The 18,072-nt window shown below is 42.6% G+C and overlaps 1 protein-coding gene across 1 annotated transcript in view; it reads left to right on the top strand.

Moving 5' to 3' along the window:
- The window catches only part of CNTNAP4 (contactin associated protein family member 4), a 250,325-nt gene that overhangs the window by 134,996 nt on the left and 97,257 nt on the right, over positions 1–18,072 (top strand). The window contains exon 4 of the mRNA XM_060280113.1: positions 13,101–13,248. Within this exon, the coding sequence (XP_060136096.1) occupies positions 13,101–13,248 (148 nt within the window). The remainder of the gene's footprint in view (positions 1–13,100; positions 13,249–18,072) is intronic.

The raw sequence follows: 18,072 nt of genomic DNA, 5'->3' as shown, positions 1-18,072 counted from the left end.
GCTGAGGTAGAGCAATAAATTTGACCAGTCAGTTTTGAAGTAAAGGAGGGTTTCCCCTCTTCAATATCCAGTATGTTCAAATATTTACATGTACAGAATAAGTAGAAATATGACTCCACCACCAAATTTTACCTAATTTCTCAATGTATTGACTAGGCTGAGCGCTCCTTTGCACTTGCAGAGAAACAGGGAAGAGATGTGTCAGGAACTGGCTTATTGCGCTTCCTTGTTTTTGGGTAATGCACAAGAGGGCACAGAGTCTTGCAAGTTAGTCCCAAATGCATTTGAAACATGTATATGTCACTGCTGCAGAGAATGTGACCCAGAAGCTCAAGCCTTTTCCAGTTTATTTTTTGAATTTCTCATGCAATGAGAGACAGTGGGGAGAAGCACAGTCCTCATTCTGCCGCCATTCTTGTCTCCCTCCACAAGTTGGGAGGATAACCTCTGAAGACACAGCCTTTTCCATTCATGATCTATGTAGGCTCCACACACACTTTAAAAGCACCGGTCTTCTGTGAGTAGAACAGGGTGTCCAGCACAGATGTTTGCCCCCAAATCATGGAAGGCAAAAAGAATAGGAACTGAAGAAGGAGCTAACATGCTCATCCCACTCTCCCTTGCATGATCCAGATACATCTGTGGGTTACAGCACCTCAACTAAGTGTCAAGGGGCTGACAGGAAGAGCAGGTCATTCACCGGTCACATAGGAAGATGTGAGGCTAATGTGCAGTTAGTTTCTTTATTAAGGAAAGGGGGGGTGCAATGATGCTCAAAAAGGCAAGAAGCTCCTAAAGAAGTTGCTCGGACTAGTGTGCAACCCGTCCTTCACTCTCTAGCCTACTGGATCACGGCTCCTCCCCTGTAATCATCTGATACGGCAAGCCCCAGGTGTTTCTCTCTGTGCCCATTGCTCAGCAACATGTAACATCCTAGGAATAAGTGGGGCCGGAGAGCCATCAGCAGAGAAGCTGTCAGGATGGAGTTGTGGATTTTAACTTAAAATTGCAAAGCCAGCATATCATCATGGCTTGAGAATTCATTCATCCTTGATGTAAACAAATTACTTTCTCCCTTTCAACCAACAGTTAGTTTGTAGCACATTACAACTATAACTACCAGCCCTTCATTTTAAGAACCATTTGAGGAGGTCATTATTTTTCTGAGGAGACCCAGTTCTCTAGGAGTTATCACATCTCCATTTCTGTTTTTGTGTAAAATAACGCACCAGTGCTATAGCATTTTATGCTACAAGTTTTGTGGCATGTAAATGTTACCAGACACAAAGGATATGCTGAAAGCTACAGAAGATAGAGACATTTATGTGACAACCAATTTACACGGCCTTCGTTTTGCACCATAAGGACCATTGCTAACCTCCTTTTTTTATGTCCCAACCTCTGTTGTATTCTGTCTGCTTTCTGGATTAACTGCACAAGTTCTGGAACATATACAGTTGTTGCAATCCTTGGTCCTTGCCTTTTTCAGTTCTAAAGGTATTGCACCTGTTGCTATTCTCCCCTTCCATAGATAGATATTCTTGTGGGAGATCTTAGAATGATAGATGAATGAGAAATGCAGACAGCTGGTGCTCCTGTGTTTGGATAGGGAAGAATCAAAGTGGGAATCTTGCTAACTGCAGGCTGTGTTCCAGTGGTGGACTTTGGGGTCTCAAACTTCAGCTGCACCCTGGGTGACACCAAAATTCAGCCCCCTCTGCCTCTCACCTTCCATTCTACCTTATAGTTGTGTTGCCCCGTGGGCCTCCCCTGAGGCTCTGTGCCCAGTGCGACTGAACCAGTCACACTCCCCTAAATCTGCTTCTGTGTGCCCATTCCAATCCTGGTAACAAAAATTCAAGGAAGGTCACTTGTATAGTCAAGGAGCTCACATTGAATTATTGGTGGTGCTACAGCACTCCAGATCTGCCCAGAACATAGCTTGATGATATATTGTTCAGTAGAGCTTACCTCCAAGCAAAGGTGTATAAGACTGCATCTTAACACTTGCAGAGTCAACAAGACAATAGTTCATTTAAAGCAGGGGTCAGCAAACCTTTTCCGCAGGGGGCCGGTCCACTGTCCCTCAGACCTTGTGGGAGACCGGATGAAAAGAGAACGAATTCCTATGCCCCACAAATAACCCAGAGATGCATTTTAAATAAAGGAGCACATTCTACTCATGTAAAAACATGCTGATTCCCGGACCGTCCGCGGGCCGGATTTAGAAAGCGATTGGGCCGCATCCGGCCCCCGGGCCTTAGTTTGGGGACTCCTGATTTAAAGGCTTGCTCCCCAAAGAAGGAAGAATCACACACACACACACACACACACACACACACACACACACGTTTCTTCCAACAGGCAATTAATTCCATGCACTTTCTTGGCCTATTCTGCAAATGCAAAATATTGTTATGATTACTATTAATATTCTGAGTTGTCCAACATTGCAAGTTCAGCATAATGAATTAATTACAAAAAGATTCACACATTGCTGTTTGCTTGGAAGCTCAAGCTTTTGCATTATAAATACTAGGCTACCGCTATAAAATGAATATGAAACCATTTTTATTGCACTATTTTATTGCCTGTGACCCTCTGGACGTTGGAGTTACAAACCATTTCCATCACAATTTTTGTGTTGCATATTTAATGAGGTTCTTTCTTTCTGGTCATTTAATTCCATTTTCAGAATAAAGTGAGGAACTGTGTGTGATGCAGTGTTCTCCAGTAATTTCCACCTATTCTTTTATATTCCTATCAAGAAATAAGCATCCCAATCATTATCTGGTACGGTTACAGGCACTTTGTTAGCCTTACATCATAAAACAGTATGTATCGCTCATTGCTTGCTTAAATGAGTGCATTATTTCTTTTCATCTGCACCGCATTCAGTGGTAGGAAACAGAAAACACCTCAGATACATAAAAACATGTTATTATTTGAACTATGAAAAATTCACCATGGTCATTAAAAAGGGCAAAACAAACTGATAAAGGCAAGCCATGGCAGCAGTAAACTTTCTGAAATTGAATGCCAAGGTAACTGAATTTGACATTCTATAGAGTACAAACAGAATATCTCTGTGTTTGGGAGAAAGTGGTGTAGTGTGGTAAGGCATGTGTTTTGCACGGACAGGCGGAGTCCCCCCAAACCCGCGGGCGACCCCCCCCCCCGAGCGGAATAAATACACGAGACAACGTGCTATGGGATTCAAATTGGCCACAACTTTATTCAAATTCAGATGTAGGGAGACCTTGGCTTCAAGCATTGGGCGTTATCCTTCCCAGTCCCCGGCCGGGGTTCTGGGAGGCTTCGGGGTCATCCACATGTATGGGGGTTGGGGCTGACTCTGGAGAACATATGTTCAAGCAGAGAGAGCCCGCCCCCTGTTTGCCACCGCTGGTAGGGGGAAGCGATGACACCTATTGGCATGGTCAAGGTTTTCCCCAATACCCCGATCTTGTCGTTGCAAGGGGGTGAGGTCTCCGCCTCACGCCCCTCCCTCTAGGGAAATTGCCAGAGAATTTTGCCCAAGGCCTGACACCGCCAAGTTGTGATGTATTGCTACGGGAAAGGCGAAACCTGCCAATGCAGGGAAATTCCTTCCCGACCCTTCAACAGCGGCCGTGACGTAGCAGCGCTTGAGAACCTGTAGAGAAAAGGTTAGCCTGCAAAGGAAATTGAACGAGGGTGTGGAGGGTGGGAGAAGCTCTGGAACCAACTGGTGCTTCGAGGTAAGATTCAAATGCTATAGTCCGAGCCGGTTTGTCCCTCCCCTGGCCATCCCCTGGCAACACCTCCTCAGGCAGAATTGGATGTCAGGGTTGGGTAGGCGGAGACCCCTGGCATCCTACCTGGGAAGGTGGTGCCAGTCCTGAACTTCCAGGGAGCCGCCCTCTGGGATCAGGGGGCTGTGCGCGTCCACGCAAAAGGCGCCCCACATTGATGTGTGGAGCGGTCATTGCCTGCTGAAGGTCCCAGGTTTCAAAAATACCAAGTATCCTTGCAGGGTTGGTGAATATTCCTGTCCAAGAAAAAAACCCTGTCTGAGAATAGGGATTAAATTTGAATTTTATTTGTTCTGCTGTTCGCAGCACATTGACGCAGTCCAACTCTCCCAGATCTGCTTGCAGATTGGAACACATCTACCATTCAGAGTATGTATTCATTTGGGTTTTGTGATGATGCAGTTTTGATGTGCAAACAGTGTGTACCAACATATGTATTTTATATAAAAAATGCATACAGAATACATTTCTAAAGCGATGACTGCAAAGGAAAGCATGAGAAAATGTGTTTTATGTCAGAAAGTGCATACAAAGTCTTTAAAAGTAAAATCTGCACAAAATATGATGGAGCAGACGTAGGATTGAGCAAAAATGGAATGGGGACAGAGTTAGGCTGCCTACAGGAAAGCCACACAATTCAGTGTAGAGATGCTAAGCTAGATGGACCAATAGTCTAAATATGAAACAACAACCGTACGTATGTTCACTTCATACACAGGGATATTGAGCCAAACCAGTCATGACAAGGGGAGTGATAAAATTCACCTCCTTATTTCTTTGAGTTGCCCGTAGCTTGTGTTCCTTTCCTTCCATTTTAGGTTTGAAGCCCCCCCCCCAATGGTTTATACATTTTATGAAATAAATGAGTTTTGTGTCCGCTTGTGATGTGCAAACTTTATGGTGGCTGGTCAGCTGAGGTCCAAACAAGGGACACCTGCACATAATGTATGTGGCTGGAGCTTTCCTTGCTATATTTGCTTCACGTCTGCCTCAGAAAGTAGAAGCCCTTGTCTATTCTGCAGTGAGAACTTCTTCAGAGAAAGCCAAAAGAAATATTTCAGCTGCAGGCATTGTTTTCTCCTGCATTAATGCATCTTTGAAGTCTGGCCACCTAAGCTCTTTGTTTATTTTGTTTGCTGTCATTATGACATTGACAATGCAAAAAGGTGCAAACCAAGGGAAAATACTACTTTATGAATAGGAATATTGATTCATGTAAAGCAAGCCTGTCTTGGTGTACCAGAATGACCTCTAGTGGTTACATAGCATTTTACTTCATGTTCTAGGATCATGATAAGACAAGTTCTAGGAAGAGTAAGGTAAAAGGCAAAGGACCCCTGGACGGTTAAGTCAAGTCAAAGGAGACTATGGTGCTCATCTCATTTTCAGGCTGAGGGAGCTGGCGTTTGTCCACAGACAGCTTTCCATGTGGCCAGCATGACTAAACTGTTTCTGGTGCAACGGGACACTGCAACCGACGAGTGCCAGAGTGAATGGAAATGCCGTTTACCTTCCCACCACAGCAGTACCTATTTATCTACTTGCACTGACATGATTTCAAACCAGCCAGGAGCTGGGATAGGGCAATGGGAGCTCACTCCGTCACAGGGATTAGAACTGCCGACCTTCTGATCGGCAAGCCCAAGAGGCTCAATGGTTTAGACCACAGTGCCACCCACATTCTAGGAAGAGCAAGCCATGTTAATTAGCAGTGTTATCAATAACAGAAGAAGGGCTGGGATATCTAGTGCTTACTGAAGAAGATGCAATAAAAGTATCAAGATGGGGATTCCTAATTGGTATTGTTAGGCTCAACCATTCATTTATATCACACTTGCACTGCGATAGATTACTTACTCATTTATATCCTGTCTTTCTCCCAAGTTGGGATTCAAGGCAGCTTACATTTAAAAGTATAGTTATAAAATGCAAAGCAATAAAAACAGTCTAGTTAAAATCAATAGTTAAAACAAATCAAAATACACTTAGGGCCAGCATTAAAATACATTTTGCTCTGACCCATTGGTCAACATCATCTTGTTCTTCTTGTTTGGGTTCTTTCTGTCTCAAGAGAAAATGGAGTACACCCAGGCCCGGCTCTAGGTGCAGTTATAAGCCACTGATGTTTGTATTGATACGTTAGAGATGTTTCTGCTATTGTATTTTTTTGCTTTTGTTTTTACATTGCATACCACCTTGCTATATTTTCTATGAAAGTTCAGTTTATAAATATATAGAGAGGATTTGTTGTTGTTGTTTAGTCGTTTAGTTGTGTCCAACTCTTCGTGACCCCATGGACCAGAGCATGCCAGGCACTCCTGTCATCCACTGCCTCCCACAGTTTGGTCAAACTCATGTTCGTCCTCTGTCATGCCCTTCTCCTTGTGCCCTCAATCTTTCCCAACATCAGGGTCTTTTCCAGGGAGTCTTCTCTTCTCATGAGGTGGCCAAAGTATTGGACCTCAGCTTCAGGATCTGTCCTTCCAGTGAGCACTCAGGGCTGATTTCCTTCAGAATGGATAGGTTTGATCTTCTTGCAGTCCACGGGACTCTCAAGAGTCTCCTCCAGCACTATAATTCAAAAGCATCAATTCTTCAGCAATCAGCCTTCTTAATGGTCCAGCTCTCACTTCCATACAACACTACTGGGAAAACCATAGCTTTAACTATACAGACCTTGGTCGGCAAGGTGATGTCTCTGCTTTTTAACATGCTGTCTATAGAGAGGATATTTAAATGTGAATGATCTCTCAAAACAGGTACTGTATTTATATGCATATTTTTGTACTTAAAACTGTTGAGAACTGCACTGCAAAAGTGTGAAATCTGTTTCATGGCTATGCTCTGATCTGAACATATGGGTCAAGTGATTTCATATAGGAATTCAAAACTGTTGGATTCCTCTAGCATCTCTGGGAGGTGATACATCAGTCATCAGAAAAATGATGGAGTGAAGCAAGATTGATACTGATGAGGCAGTTCTGTCATGAGGTCATAGGTGAGGAAACTTCAAGTAGAAAATATGGCATGCAAGCTATGCATCTAAATCTATAGTCATTCTGCTGTGTGAAATTGCACGTCCAAATGGATTGGCAACAATATGCTTTTAAAATTAACAGCTTTTAAATACAAGCATGCTTGACTTTAGCCTATTGACCATGTCTAAGTAATGAATTATGTCGGCTGACAATGCAAAAGTCAATTCAGGAAAATCTCCTCTTCCATTCTGAAGCCTACCATGGTGATTGTGCGCTGTAAAAATAAGAAAAATGATTTTCTGAACCCTACTGTGAAATACTGCTACTCTTATCCAAATGGTGTTTTTTTTTGTTTATCTCAAAATGCCTTGGACTTTTTATTTGAACAGAAACACCCATTATCATAGTGTAATATCGCTTTAGGTGAACTTTCCTGAGAAATCTGTTTATTGAAAAAAGCATTTGCTTTTCATAAAAAAATGTGTTTCATTGAAGTTGTTTAAGTGTCACGGAATTCAATAGTAATTGCAAAGAAAAGGGGAGATTATTGAATGTAATGCTTTCAGAAATGATTCAGAAATGCATGAATTACCACTTAAAGGGATATACCACATTGTACAGAAGTCATTAGATCTCACCCACCTTTTGCAATTTTATCTTTTTTTCTTTGTGATGCATAACAGCTATTTTTCTTTTTGGATGCTGTACTTGAGAAGTATTATGATCAACCTGCTGGGTTTGCTTATTTGCTTATTTCTAGAGGTGCTAAACCTTTGGCTCTATTATTTTATTTTTATTATTTATTGAATTTATATTCCCGCCTTACACCCAGAGGTCTCAGGGAGGTTTACAGAACAAGATCAACCTAAAAACCAAAATATATATAATCAAAATAAAAACAACCCAGTAACACGCCCCCCCCAAAAAAGAGTCACATTTTAAAGGGGCATAGGATGTCAATCAGATCAACCAAATTCTGATTAGGGAGCAAACCAAACTCAAGATCCATCAGGATGAGCAGAGTTTGGAACAGACAGATCTCTGGCTGATTTTGGGATCATCTGTGGCTATGCCAGCTGAAGTCCTTCAACTTGGCTCATTTGGAGATATACCACTGTAAGTCCTTCATCATGGCTCAGCCAAACCCTGCTCAGTAGAGCTTGGGTTAAGTCCAGAAAAAGGAGCTTTCTATGGGTGTGGTGGCAGGGCCAGGCAGGGCAGGGAGAGACTTAGCTCAGGTTGGACACATATGAAATTTACATTTGCAAAAAGGATAGCATTAGCCTATTTTTAATGCGTGTTTTCCCAGGCTCAGTTTGGCTCAGCCTGCGGTAGCCCAGCTTCTGAATTGAGTTTGGAATAAGGGAAAATTGCAGTGGCCTAATCTACCCTGACATAAATTATACTGGCCTCCTATAGTTTGCATTGCTCTTCCTGGCTGTTTGAAACCTTTTGAAACTGAAGAGTTTTAAGGATTGTCCCTATACATATACATATACATACATGGGCATACCCAGCATGGGGCAAGGGGGGCAGCTGCCCCCCCCCTAGAAGGCCGATCGTGTGCCCTGCCCCCAAAATGCGTGCAAGCCCCGCCCCGCCTGCTCTCCACCCCCGGGAGGCAGTCTACAGCAGAACTCCTGTTTGCCAGGATATCTGTTAATGGTCACTGATTGCTTTACCTGGGCAGCCTGGCCATTCTTTTGTGATGGTAAATGCTTTAGTTCCTGAATCCAGGTCACAGGCTCACCCTATTCATACACAAATACGCCCTTACGTCAGGTAAGCAAATGCCAATGGAGAGACTTTCCCAATTCCTTCCTCCTTGCAAAGAAATAGTTGAGGTCAATTTGGGAGAGTCAGAATGGTTTGGGAGAATCAAAATGACTTCAGGATTGCTCTCCTGTACTATTTCAGACACGCAGTTTGTATACTTATATATATATTTGCCTTTATGAATGTTTATTTTATATTTGGGACCTTAGAATTATTATAACAGCACTAATAAGTTTCAGCATTTGGTTTTGGTAATGAAATTATTAGCCAGAAGCAGTAGCCTGACTAAAGACATATTTGCAGACAAGGTAGTTCTTTGGTACTAGTCTGAGTGTTACCCCTGTCTGTTCTTTTTAAGCCGCAAAAGAGTGACATATTTCAAAACTGTGATAACTAAGTTATCAATTCATCTGCTTTTATGCTGGGCATGTGGAACACCAACTGCTTTTCAAAGACAGCATGTTTTATGTACCTGCTTTGTGTCATTACACGACAGATTGTATTCTAACACTCTGAAGTGTAGTAAATATTCTGTCTGTATAATTTAGTGGCGTTCAACTCTGTGGGAGTGCCTGGCAGGTTCAAGGCCTTTCTTTTAAAAGGAGAAGTCTGGTAGGATTGTAAATTTTCTACGATCGTGAGAGAATAAGACCGTAGTATGGTAAAGAGAATGGTCAGTTGAACAATATTTAACATAAAAATTTAAACAGTGATCCCATGAATAATTCTAATGGACTGTGGAAGGTGCAAAAATGGTGAAAGGGGGATAGAATTGTAGCTGAACTCCCTCTCCTCCAACTCCCTGAATTAAGATCAGTGACAAAATACTAATTGTCCTCTTGGTATGAACAGAATGTTTTTGCTGTTGATTGTTTCTCATAGTAAAGGTAAAGGGACCTCTGACCATCAGGTCCAGTCGTGACCGACTCTGGGGTTGTGGCACTCATCTCGCACTATTGCCCAAGGGAGCCGGTGTACAGCTTCCAGGTCATGCGGCCAGCATGACAAATCTGCTTCTGGTGAACCAGAGCAGCACACGGAAACACTGTTTACCTTCCCACCGGAGCGGTACCCATTTATCTACTTGCACTTTAACGTGCTTTCGAACTGCTAGGTTGGCAAGAGCTGGGACCGAGCAACAGGAGCTCACCCCGTCACAGGGATTCGAACCGCCGACCTTCTGATTGGCAAGCCCTTGGCTCTGTGGTTTAACCCACAGCACCACCTGCGTCCCGTAGTAGTGAGCATAGTAGTTCTCATAGTAGTGAGCAGCAAAAATGGAAGCAATGGCAGAGACAATAAAAAATGCTCTGTCTCCCCGCACCCCTCAAAGCGTAGTCTCTTCCCAGAGATATTTCCTGGGAGCCAATAAAGATCAACCTCTGACCTTCTGTGCTTCCTGTGTGTCTGTGGTCTTCACTCAGAGTAGTAACATGACTATAAGACTTGCCATTGACTGCCTTTAAATATTTAGTTCTAACACCTATTAGCATTGTAGATTAGCACTAACAGCCATGTTCACAAGCTGTTCCGTGATTTCTAGTATCTTGAAGGGAGGGGTGGAGAGTGCTATGATATTATAGATACTTATGTGATTAGCTATATAAACCCAACTTTGCTGCATGATAAAGATGGAATGAGAAATGCCAGTACCATATCCATTAGCAAAAATATCCTTCGTTTCATTTAGATAATAATAATAATTACAAGTGGCTTTTGTGGCAATGGAAACGTACTAGAGATGATGGCAATATAAATCATAGATTCGCAAATTGATTTTCATATGAAAAGATACTCTTATTTTGTGATTAAATTGAGCATTTATTCAATGAACAATTCAATTCTAAATGTGTAAAATACATCTCACGTATATCGAACAAATATTTAGAACAACATTGGATATAGTTTATTTTTGGACAATGGAACTGGTCATTATGAGTAGAAAATGGACTGAAGTATTTCCTTTTTAATTTGATGCAATAGGAAGTTTATTAAGGCTACCTGAGATTTATCTGGAAGGAAGAGCATTATTATTATTATTATTGTTGTTGTTGTTGTTGTTGTTGTTGTTGTTATTATTGAACTCCCATGCAAGCAGGCATTTCCATGCCATCCACTGGCATCATGGGCAGCTCCACTCAGACATTGTTTTTCTCTGCTTATCTTATCTCTCCTTGGTAGCTGCTCCTTCTCCTCTCAACACTTAGCAACAATTAGCTGCCAAAGGAAATATAAGCAGAGATAAGCAGTGTATAGATAATAGATAGAGAAAAAGATGCTATGGTGCTTTTATTTCCCTGTGTGCTTGATTATAACCCCCACTGCATGTTGCTTGAGAGATTCGAACAGTCCAAGCCTGGCATTCACAACAAGGCTTTGACATGATGAATGGAAGGCACAGCTGGGCTCTAGAATTCAAGAGCATTTCATTTTACTATTTATAGGTAGCACAAATGTTGTGTGCACTGGCATACGCTCCAACATCTTTGAGTCCCAAAATCAAGACACACATCTTCCCGCCCACGCCCCCATGTGAGTGGCCACCATGTTGTTGCATGAGAAAAAGGGATGTCCCATTTTTTCCCAGGACACTTGTGGACTGTGCCCCAGCTGAATCCCAAACCGAACTGAGCAAAACACCCAGCAGGATGGAATCTCAAGCCCCCCCCCCAATTAGCTCCCCACCAGGCTTCTGTCGTGCCACCTCACCTGCAGCCCAGCATAAATGAGAATTATTTATACCACCCAGCCACTCTGGGCGGCTTCCAACAAAAGATTAAAAATACATTAATACATCAGTCATTAAAAACTTCCCTAAACAGGGCTGCCTTCAGATGTCTTCTAAACGTCAGATAGTTGTTTATTTCTTTGACATCTGATGGGAGGGCGTTCCACAGGGTGGGTGCCACTACCAAAAAGGCCCTCTGCCTGTTTGCCTGTAACCTCATTTCTCTAAGGCCCTCTGCCTTAGAATGTGCAAAGAAATTTAAACATTCCAGTAAGCGAAGCATTACCCTGCAGTTGGTAAGGAGATGATTCAGACTAGGTTTTTCTAACCCAGTTAAACATTATCCCTGCCCCATAAATTGATTTTGAAGCAGATCTGGAATGTGTGGTTAACCTGGAAGGAGGGCTTCCTAGCCACATTCTCATGCATAAACCCCCTTTAACATTCTTTTGCAATGTTTAAAGTATTATGAAACTGAAAATGCCATTCTCTCTAGTTCAGGGGTTCCCAACAAAATTTTCTCGAGGACCCCTCATCGAGCCGCTATTGTGACAAGGACCCCCATTAATTCCTAATCCTAAAATTAAAAAGTGAGAGCCAAATTAAGAGTCTTTTTATAAGAGTCCAGGGAGGAGGGAGGGGAATGGAGAAGACAGGGTACCTGTGCAGTAGTGCACAAATGAAGCCGACGCGCACAAAGCATCTTGGGGAGGTGAGCGTTAGTAGAATGCGTGTGCTGCCTCTTTGCAAAACAGTAGTGTTTGTAAAGCACCACCTAACGGCATACAGCAGAACTACTGCCTCTATCTAATTCTAGTTTTGCGCTAGACTCTGCTCATGCAGGAAGCGGCCAAAACAAAAAATCTGTTATCATACGAAATATGACCACCTGTTGGGAACCACTGCTCTAGTTCGAACACATCATCCTATCGGAAAATCACTGTCGTCACACTTTTCTTGCATAAATTTTCATTTTTCACTGAAGTATTAGGTTTAATAAAAAAGGCTGACATTTCCAGACAGAAAATCAACTAAAACCAAAGCGATAAAATTACAATCCAAAAATAAAACACAAAATGGCTTCATTCCTTTACCGCCACATATCGAAGAAACTGTAAAATGAGAGTGAACGTGGTCCTACTCCCATTGACACCAATATATTAAAAAAGAGAAAAGATTAGCAGAATAAGAATGTACCTTGCATGCTTCAGAGGGAAAAAAAACATATTCTATCCATCCCAAGTGATCAAGTAAACCATAGCATGACCTCAGGCTCACATCTTCCTTTCACTCACTCCTCCTCATTCATGCGTGAATGAAAATTCACTTTAAGAACAAATCACAATTCTGTTACATCTGAGTGAGAAACTGAGGTTTGCTCTAATCAAAGACAGTTTAAACCCAGCAGGATTCAGCTATGGTTTCTGATTCTGGTTTGTCATCTTACTTTGGTTGGAAGAAACCCACAGTTTCCTGAGTTTTGACATCATATGATAGTTCTATTTTGCCCTTAACGGTGAAAGTAGAAGCTTTCCCTCTCCTCCATTGCACACATATTGAAAGATGGGGCGGGAGAGGGTAGAAACCCAAGAATGTTCACTGTGGTGCGTTCTCACTCACATGAACTCTGTTTAATGTGATCATCTGAACCAGATCTAAGTCTGGGGTGATATCTATGCAATGAGACATCTTACAGGAGTACATTTACACCTCGCTCAGCTTTTAGCACAATTTCTCAGAGCATACAAGGAAAAAAGTTTCCATGTCAAGGTTTATGAAATAAAGCCATACAGCAAATGCTGACTTTTAAATTGTCCTTTTCAGGCTTTTTCAGGAAACACCAATGCAGACAGTGTGGTAACTTATAATCTCCAACATTCCATCAAAGCAAGATTTCTGCGGTTTGTCCCTTTGGATTGGAACCGCAATGGAAGGATTGGAATGAGGATCGAGGTCTATGGCTGTGCTCACAGTAAGTGATGCCTTTTCTTTGAGATGAATCACATAATTGAAATCTACAGGTGCATTCTAATTGGGGGGGGGTGGAATCCTGCTAATTGGCCTTTAATGGAAATAAAGATATTTGTGTATCCTAACAGCATACCCCCCCCTCCCGCCCGATTATTATATTGATATTTGCACACTGAGGTCAATTGCACCATATAATGACTTGGAGTATATATCAATAAACTTAATTTAAGTGAAACAGAATACAAATGCCTAGTTACCAAATTAGCTCTGTAGGGTTGCCATATTTTGAAGAGCAAAAAAGAGGACACTATGACAACTCTGATGTTACATATTCCTAATATATGTCTGCTATACAAAGTGTGATATATTGCCAGGGCGGGGGTAGGAAAAGAGAAGAGGAAAGCAAGTCTTCAACCACCAGTTATGTCTATGTCTCATCCAGAAAGTCTAGCCAGAGACATTTTGGCAATTTTTTTTAAAAAAAGAATCATAGAATCATAGTTGGAAGAGACGACAAGGGCCATCCAGTCCAACCCCCTGCCAAGCAGGAAACACCATCAAAGCATTCCTGACAGATGGCTGTCAAGCCTCCGCTTAAAGATCTCCAAAGAAGACTTCACCACACTCCTTGGCAGCAAATTCCACTGCCGAACAGCTCTTACTGTCAGGAAGTTCGTCCTAATGTTTAGGTGGAATCTTCTTTCTTGTAGCTTGAATCCATTGCTCTGTGTCCGCTTCTCTGGAACAGCAGAAAACAACCTTTCACCCTCTTCTATATGACATCCTTTTATATATTTGAACATGGCTATCATATCATCCCTTAACCTTCTCTTCTCCAGGCTAAACATACCCAGCTCCCTAAGCTGTTCCTCATAAGGCATCGTTTCCAGGCCTTTGACCATTTTGGTTGCCCTCCTCTGGACACATTCCAGCTTGTCAGTATCCTTCTTGAACTGTGGTGCCCAGAACTGGACACAGTACTCCAGGTGAGGTCTGACCAGAGCAGAATACAGTGGTACTATTACTTCCCTTGATCTAGATGCTATACTCCTATTGATGCAGCCCAGAATTGCATTGGCTTTTTAGCTGCTGCATCACACTGTTGACTCATGCCAAGTTTGTGGTCTACCAAGACTCCTAGATCCTTTTCACATGTACTGCTCTCAATCCAGGTGTCTCCCATCCTGTATTTGTGCCTTTCTTTTCTTTTCTTTTCTTTTTTTTGCCCAAGTGTAGTACTTGTTAAAATTCATCCACCTGGACAGAAATTTTACCCCTGAAAAAGAGGATGTGTCCTGGAAAAAGAGGACACAGGGCAACCCACCATCTCCCAGAACCCGGTGAGGCTTAAAAGTAGGAGAGCAAAGAACTCGAAGACAGAGGGCACGTAGCAGCACCTGTAGAAGAGACGAATGAGGAAGTGGGAGAGAAGGGGGGTTGGAGATTCACTCGGGATAACACCATTATCCAAGAGGCTGGGTTCTATAGCCTCTCTCTGTAAAGATTTAAATAAAAAAAGGACTTTTAATAAACTTTTCCTTGTATTTATACTTTCCTGGGCAACTAGCCGGGGGCCGCTGATAGCATCCTGACACACCTTATGCAACTACTAAAATTGATTTTCACCATTCCAACCAGGGCCATCTTAAGAATATCTGGTGCTGTGGTGCAAAGATCCCTCTGGAGCCCCCCTCCCCATTTCCCTGAGTTATCAATTTTTTCCCAAGCCTCGGCGGCGATGACTCTGATCCCGTGGAGGCTTGGGAGGCAAGCTGCACGCCTGCCAGCCATATGGTTGACGGGGCGCAGCTGGGGGGCGTGCCGGGAAAGGGGAGGCTGCCGGCAAAGCTGCACAGCTCCCCCACTCACTGGGGCGCCCCTGAGAGAGGCCGGCGCCCTGGCACAACACGCCACTAACCCCAATAGGAAAGACGGCTCTGGTCCCAACCCCATTCTGAAGCCACTTCTCTCTTTTGTTCTGTATCCCTGCTTTGCACCCGCTTTTACTTTCACTTCCAGATGGATGGCCATCTGTCATGGATGCTTTAGTTGAGATTCCTGCATTACAGGGGGTTGGACTAGATGGCCCTCGGGGTACCTTCCAACTCTATGATTCTATGAATCCATTCCTTTACCTCCTTCCACCTCCTTTTCTGCAACCCCACCCAATTTGCTCACAAACCACCACCCCCCTTTTGGTAATCTCCTGCATTATTCATACATTGCAGCTGCTACGTACCTTTTTCAGCTTCCACCCAGTTCTGAAGCCACCACCCCCTGCTATTTTTCCTTTGCATTTGCTCTCCAACCCCACCCTGATTTCATGCAAAACCAGAATTTTGATTTGTCAATACAAAATGAATAGAAAGTTGTCCTGAAAGAAGTTTTACAAATACAGCCCAGTCAGCTGGGCGGGGTTCAAATAATAAAATTATTAATTATCATTATTAAAACAGCTGCTAGGTACCCCAGCAAACAGAACGGCGTAGGAGGAAGAAACAAGGGAATGTGTTAAAAACCTGCTCGCAAAGTTGTATATGGGATGCTGTTGTTTGGGCAAGAGGGGAGAAGCCACAAGAAGGAGCATATCGACTTTTCTCCAGCAAAGCAATTCAAACAATCCAGTACGGCATGCAGTTGTGATGTCTTCCACAGCTGTGCTATGAAGTGAAATGTCACTTTTTTTCTCAAACTAGGGGAGACTTTCAGGCTGTCAGGAACTCATTGGGGCATGAGAAACATTTGCCTGATTAGAGTCATGGATGTTATTTTTAGGAAATCTACGAGACGCAGTATCAGTAGGGAATTCAGATCAGGCAGCGGGATCAAGGACTGCGTTGACAAGGGCACAGGGCAAGCAGAGCAAGGAAGGCAGGTTGAGGAACACGAGGCAAAGCTTGATGTCAGGCACTACTAAAAAGTTCTCAGCAAGCACTTTCGCAACAGCCATCACCTGCTTCCTTTTTAGCAGAGTTTGTGGCAGGCGTCAGCCATTCGGGCCAAGAGCAATTCTGTTCCAATTCTATACATTCAGGAAGCAGAGTGGTCCACTATTCCTCTAGCAGGGAGGGTCTCCCATGAGATGAACTTTGTGTAAAAGGAAACTAGTGCCGTGCCAAAATCTGCTGATGTCTCCAACGTTTTCTTCCCCTGTGAAGGAGACTTCCATTTGTTTTCTGCCTCCTTCTCAGGGCATTTGAGGATTTCTTTAGAATTCCAGAGGCTCTTGGGTTTTGAGCTTGCTTTAGTATTCCAAGGTGGCTGACGGTGATCTGTTTTGCTTGCCAATAAACTTTTCCCCAGCGCCTCCAGCCTCCTTGGCTGCTTGTATTGCCTGATTTGGGGGGCAGGGAAGGCCTATGGGAAGTGTTACATTATTACGTCTTCCCCTGGGTTTTAATTGAAGTGTGGACCACTGGGGAAGGCTGCAGAGCACAGAATACCAGTGAGATGGTTTGCATAAGGAAAGGAAACGCCGACAAACACCCCCTGGCCTCCTCAGAAGGCAAGCACATTCAAAGCCCTGCACCACACCCAAACAAATGTCACCAAAAATTAACTCCTCTAATGTCATTTCTCTTAATTATTTGATGGGAAATGGTTTGGGGCACATTACTATGTCCAGCACATGTAGCACATGTTTTTCTGCACATGTTTTCTGCTGTTCAGTTGTGAATCACTTTGGGAAGAACGATGATGCTAAAAGGCAACATACAAATTGCCAAAATAAAATAATAAAGAAATAGTTGTAGAAGCATCAACCTGCATCCACCCTACCAAAGACTCATGTGCTGATTTTTGAAGGAAAGGAGGAATGGAGGGCAAAGACAGAGGTTTCTGCAAAGCGCTCTGCTTTGCCCCACCCACACCTCCTGTTTGTTTGTTTGCCAGTACACAAACTGCAGAACTTATTATCTTTCCATGCCACACTTGTACAATGCCTTCATACATCTTCAGAGACTGCTCTGGGTAATTTAGGTTTTGAGGGTAGTTTTATTTGTAGTTCAGAGTTATCTAGCAAACTAGAACTGAAGGAGGGCATGTAAGGCAAAATTAACCCCTGATTATCACAGTCTTGGAAATCATTGCTTATTTTGCTTTTTGGAATATTTCTTGTGGTTTTCAGACAAAATTTGAAATGATCCTTAGAAAAGAGGGTGGGGGGACTTTGTGTGTTCCTATACCACATATTGAACATAAAAAGTTTATTTCTGTAAATAAATGCATATTTATTTTTTCATCATTTGATGATCAGAAAAGAGAAAACCCAGAAAGGATGATATTCAAAAGTGTATTTGAATAAATTAACGTAGAAGATGTCAGATTGTGCAATGTGGATAGTAGAACCCATTCTGTTTCTTTTATGTATTTTGATTTGATTTCATTGTTAAAATTATTTCAGTTTCAATTGAGATTTTGTTCATCATATAGGTATATATTTTATGTGAGCTTGAGGTAAAGAAAATAATTATTAATAATGATAATGATATGATAGGGGAGGATTGCCCTAGCTGGGAACCTCCAGATATCACATCACAAATCTCTGAAGGGTAACCAAAGTTGGGGAATGCTGGTGTAGGGATTACAAATAACTATCAACACTAATGAATTCATTGATTGCTTTTTATTTATCTGCTGCCTTCTGTCAAAGGATAGGTGGCAACACATTTAAAAATCGATTGAACATGTAATTTGTTACCTACTCGATGCCCCAGTTTTAGTGGTCTAATTTTCATAGTGGAAATGTACTGATTAGAAAAACGTGATTGATGTAGATTCCTAGTGTTCTCCCTTGAACTGCCCTTACCAAAGTAAAACTTATTCA

Source organism: Zootoca vivipara, chromosome 11 (assembly GCF_963506605.1).
Source record: "Zootoca vivipara chromosome 11, rZooViv1.1, whole genome shotgun sequence".
Taxonomy (NCBI): domain Eukaryota; kingdom Metazoa; phylum Chordata; class Lepidosauria; order Squamata; family Lacertidae; genus Zootoca; species Zootoca vivipara.
Note: the sequence above shows the minus strand (reverse complement) of the source record. Positions and strands in the feature narration are given on the sequence as shown.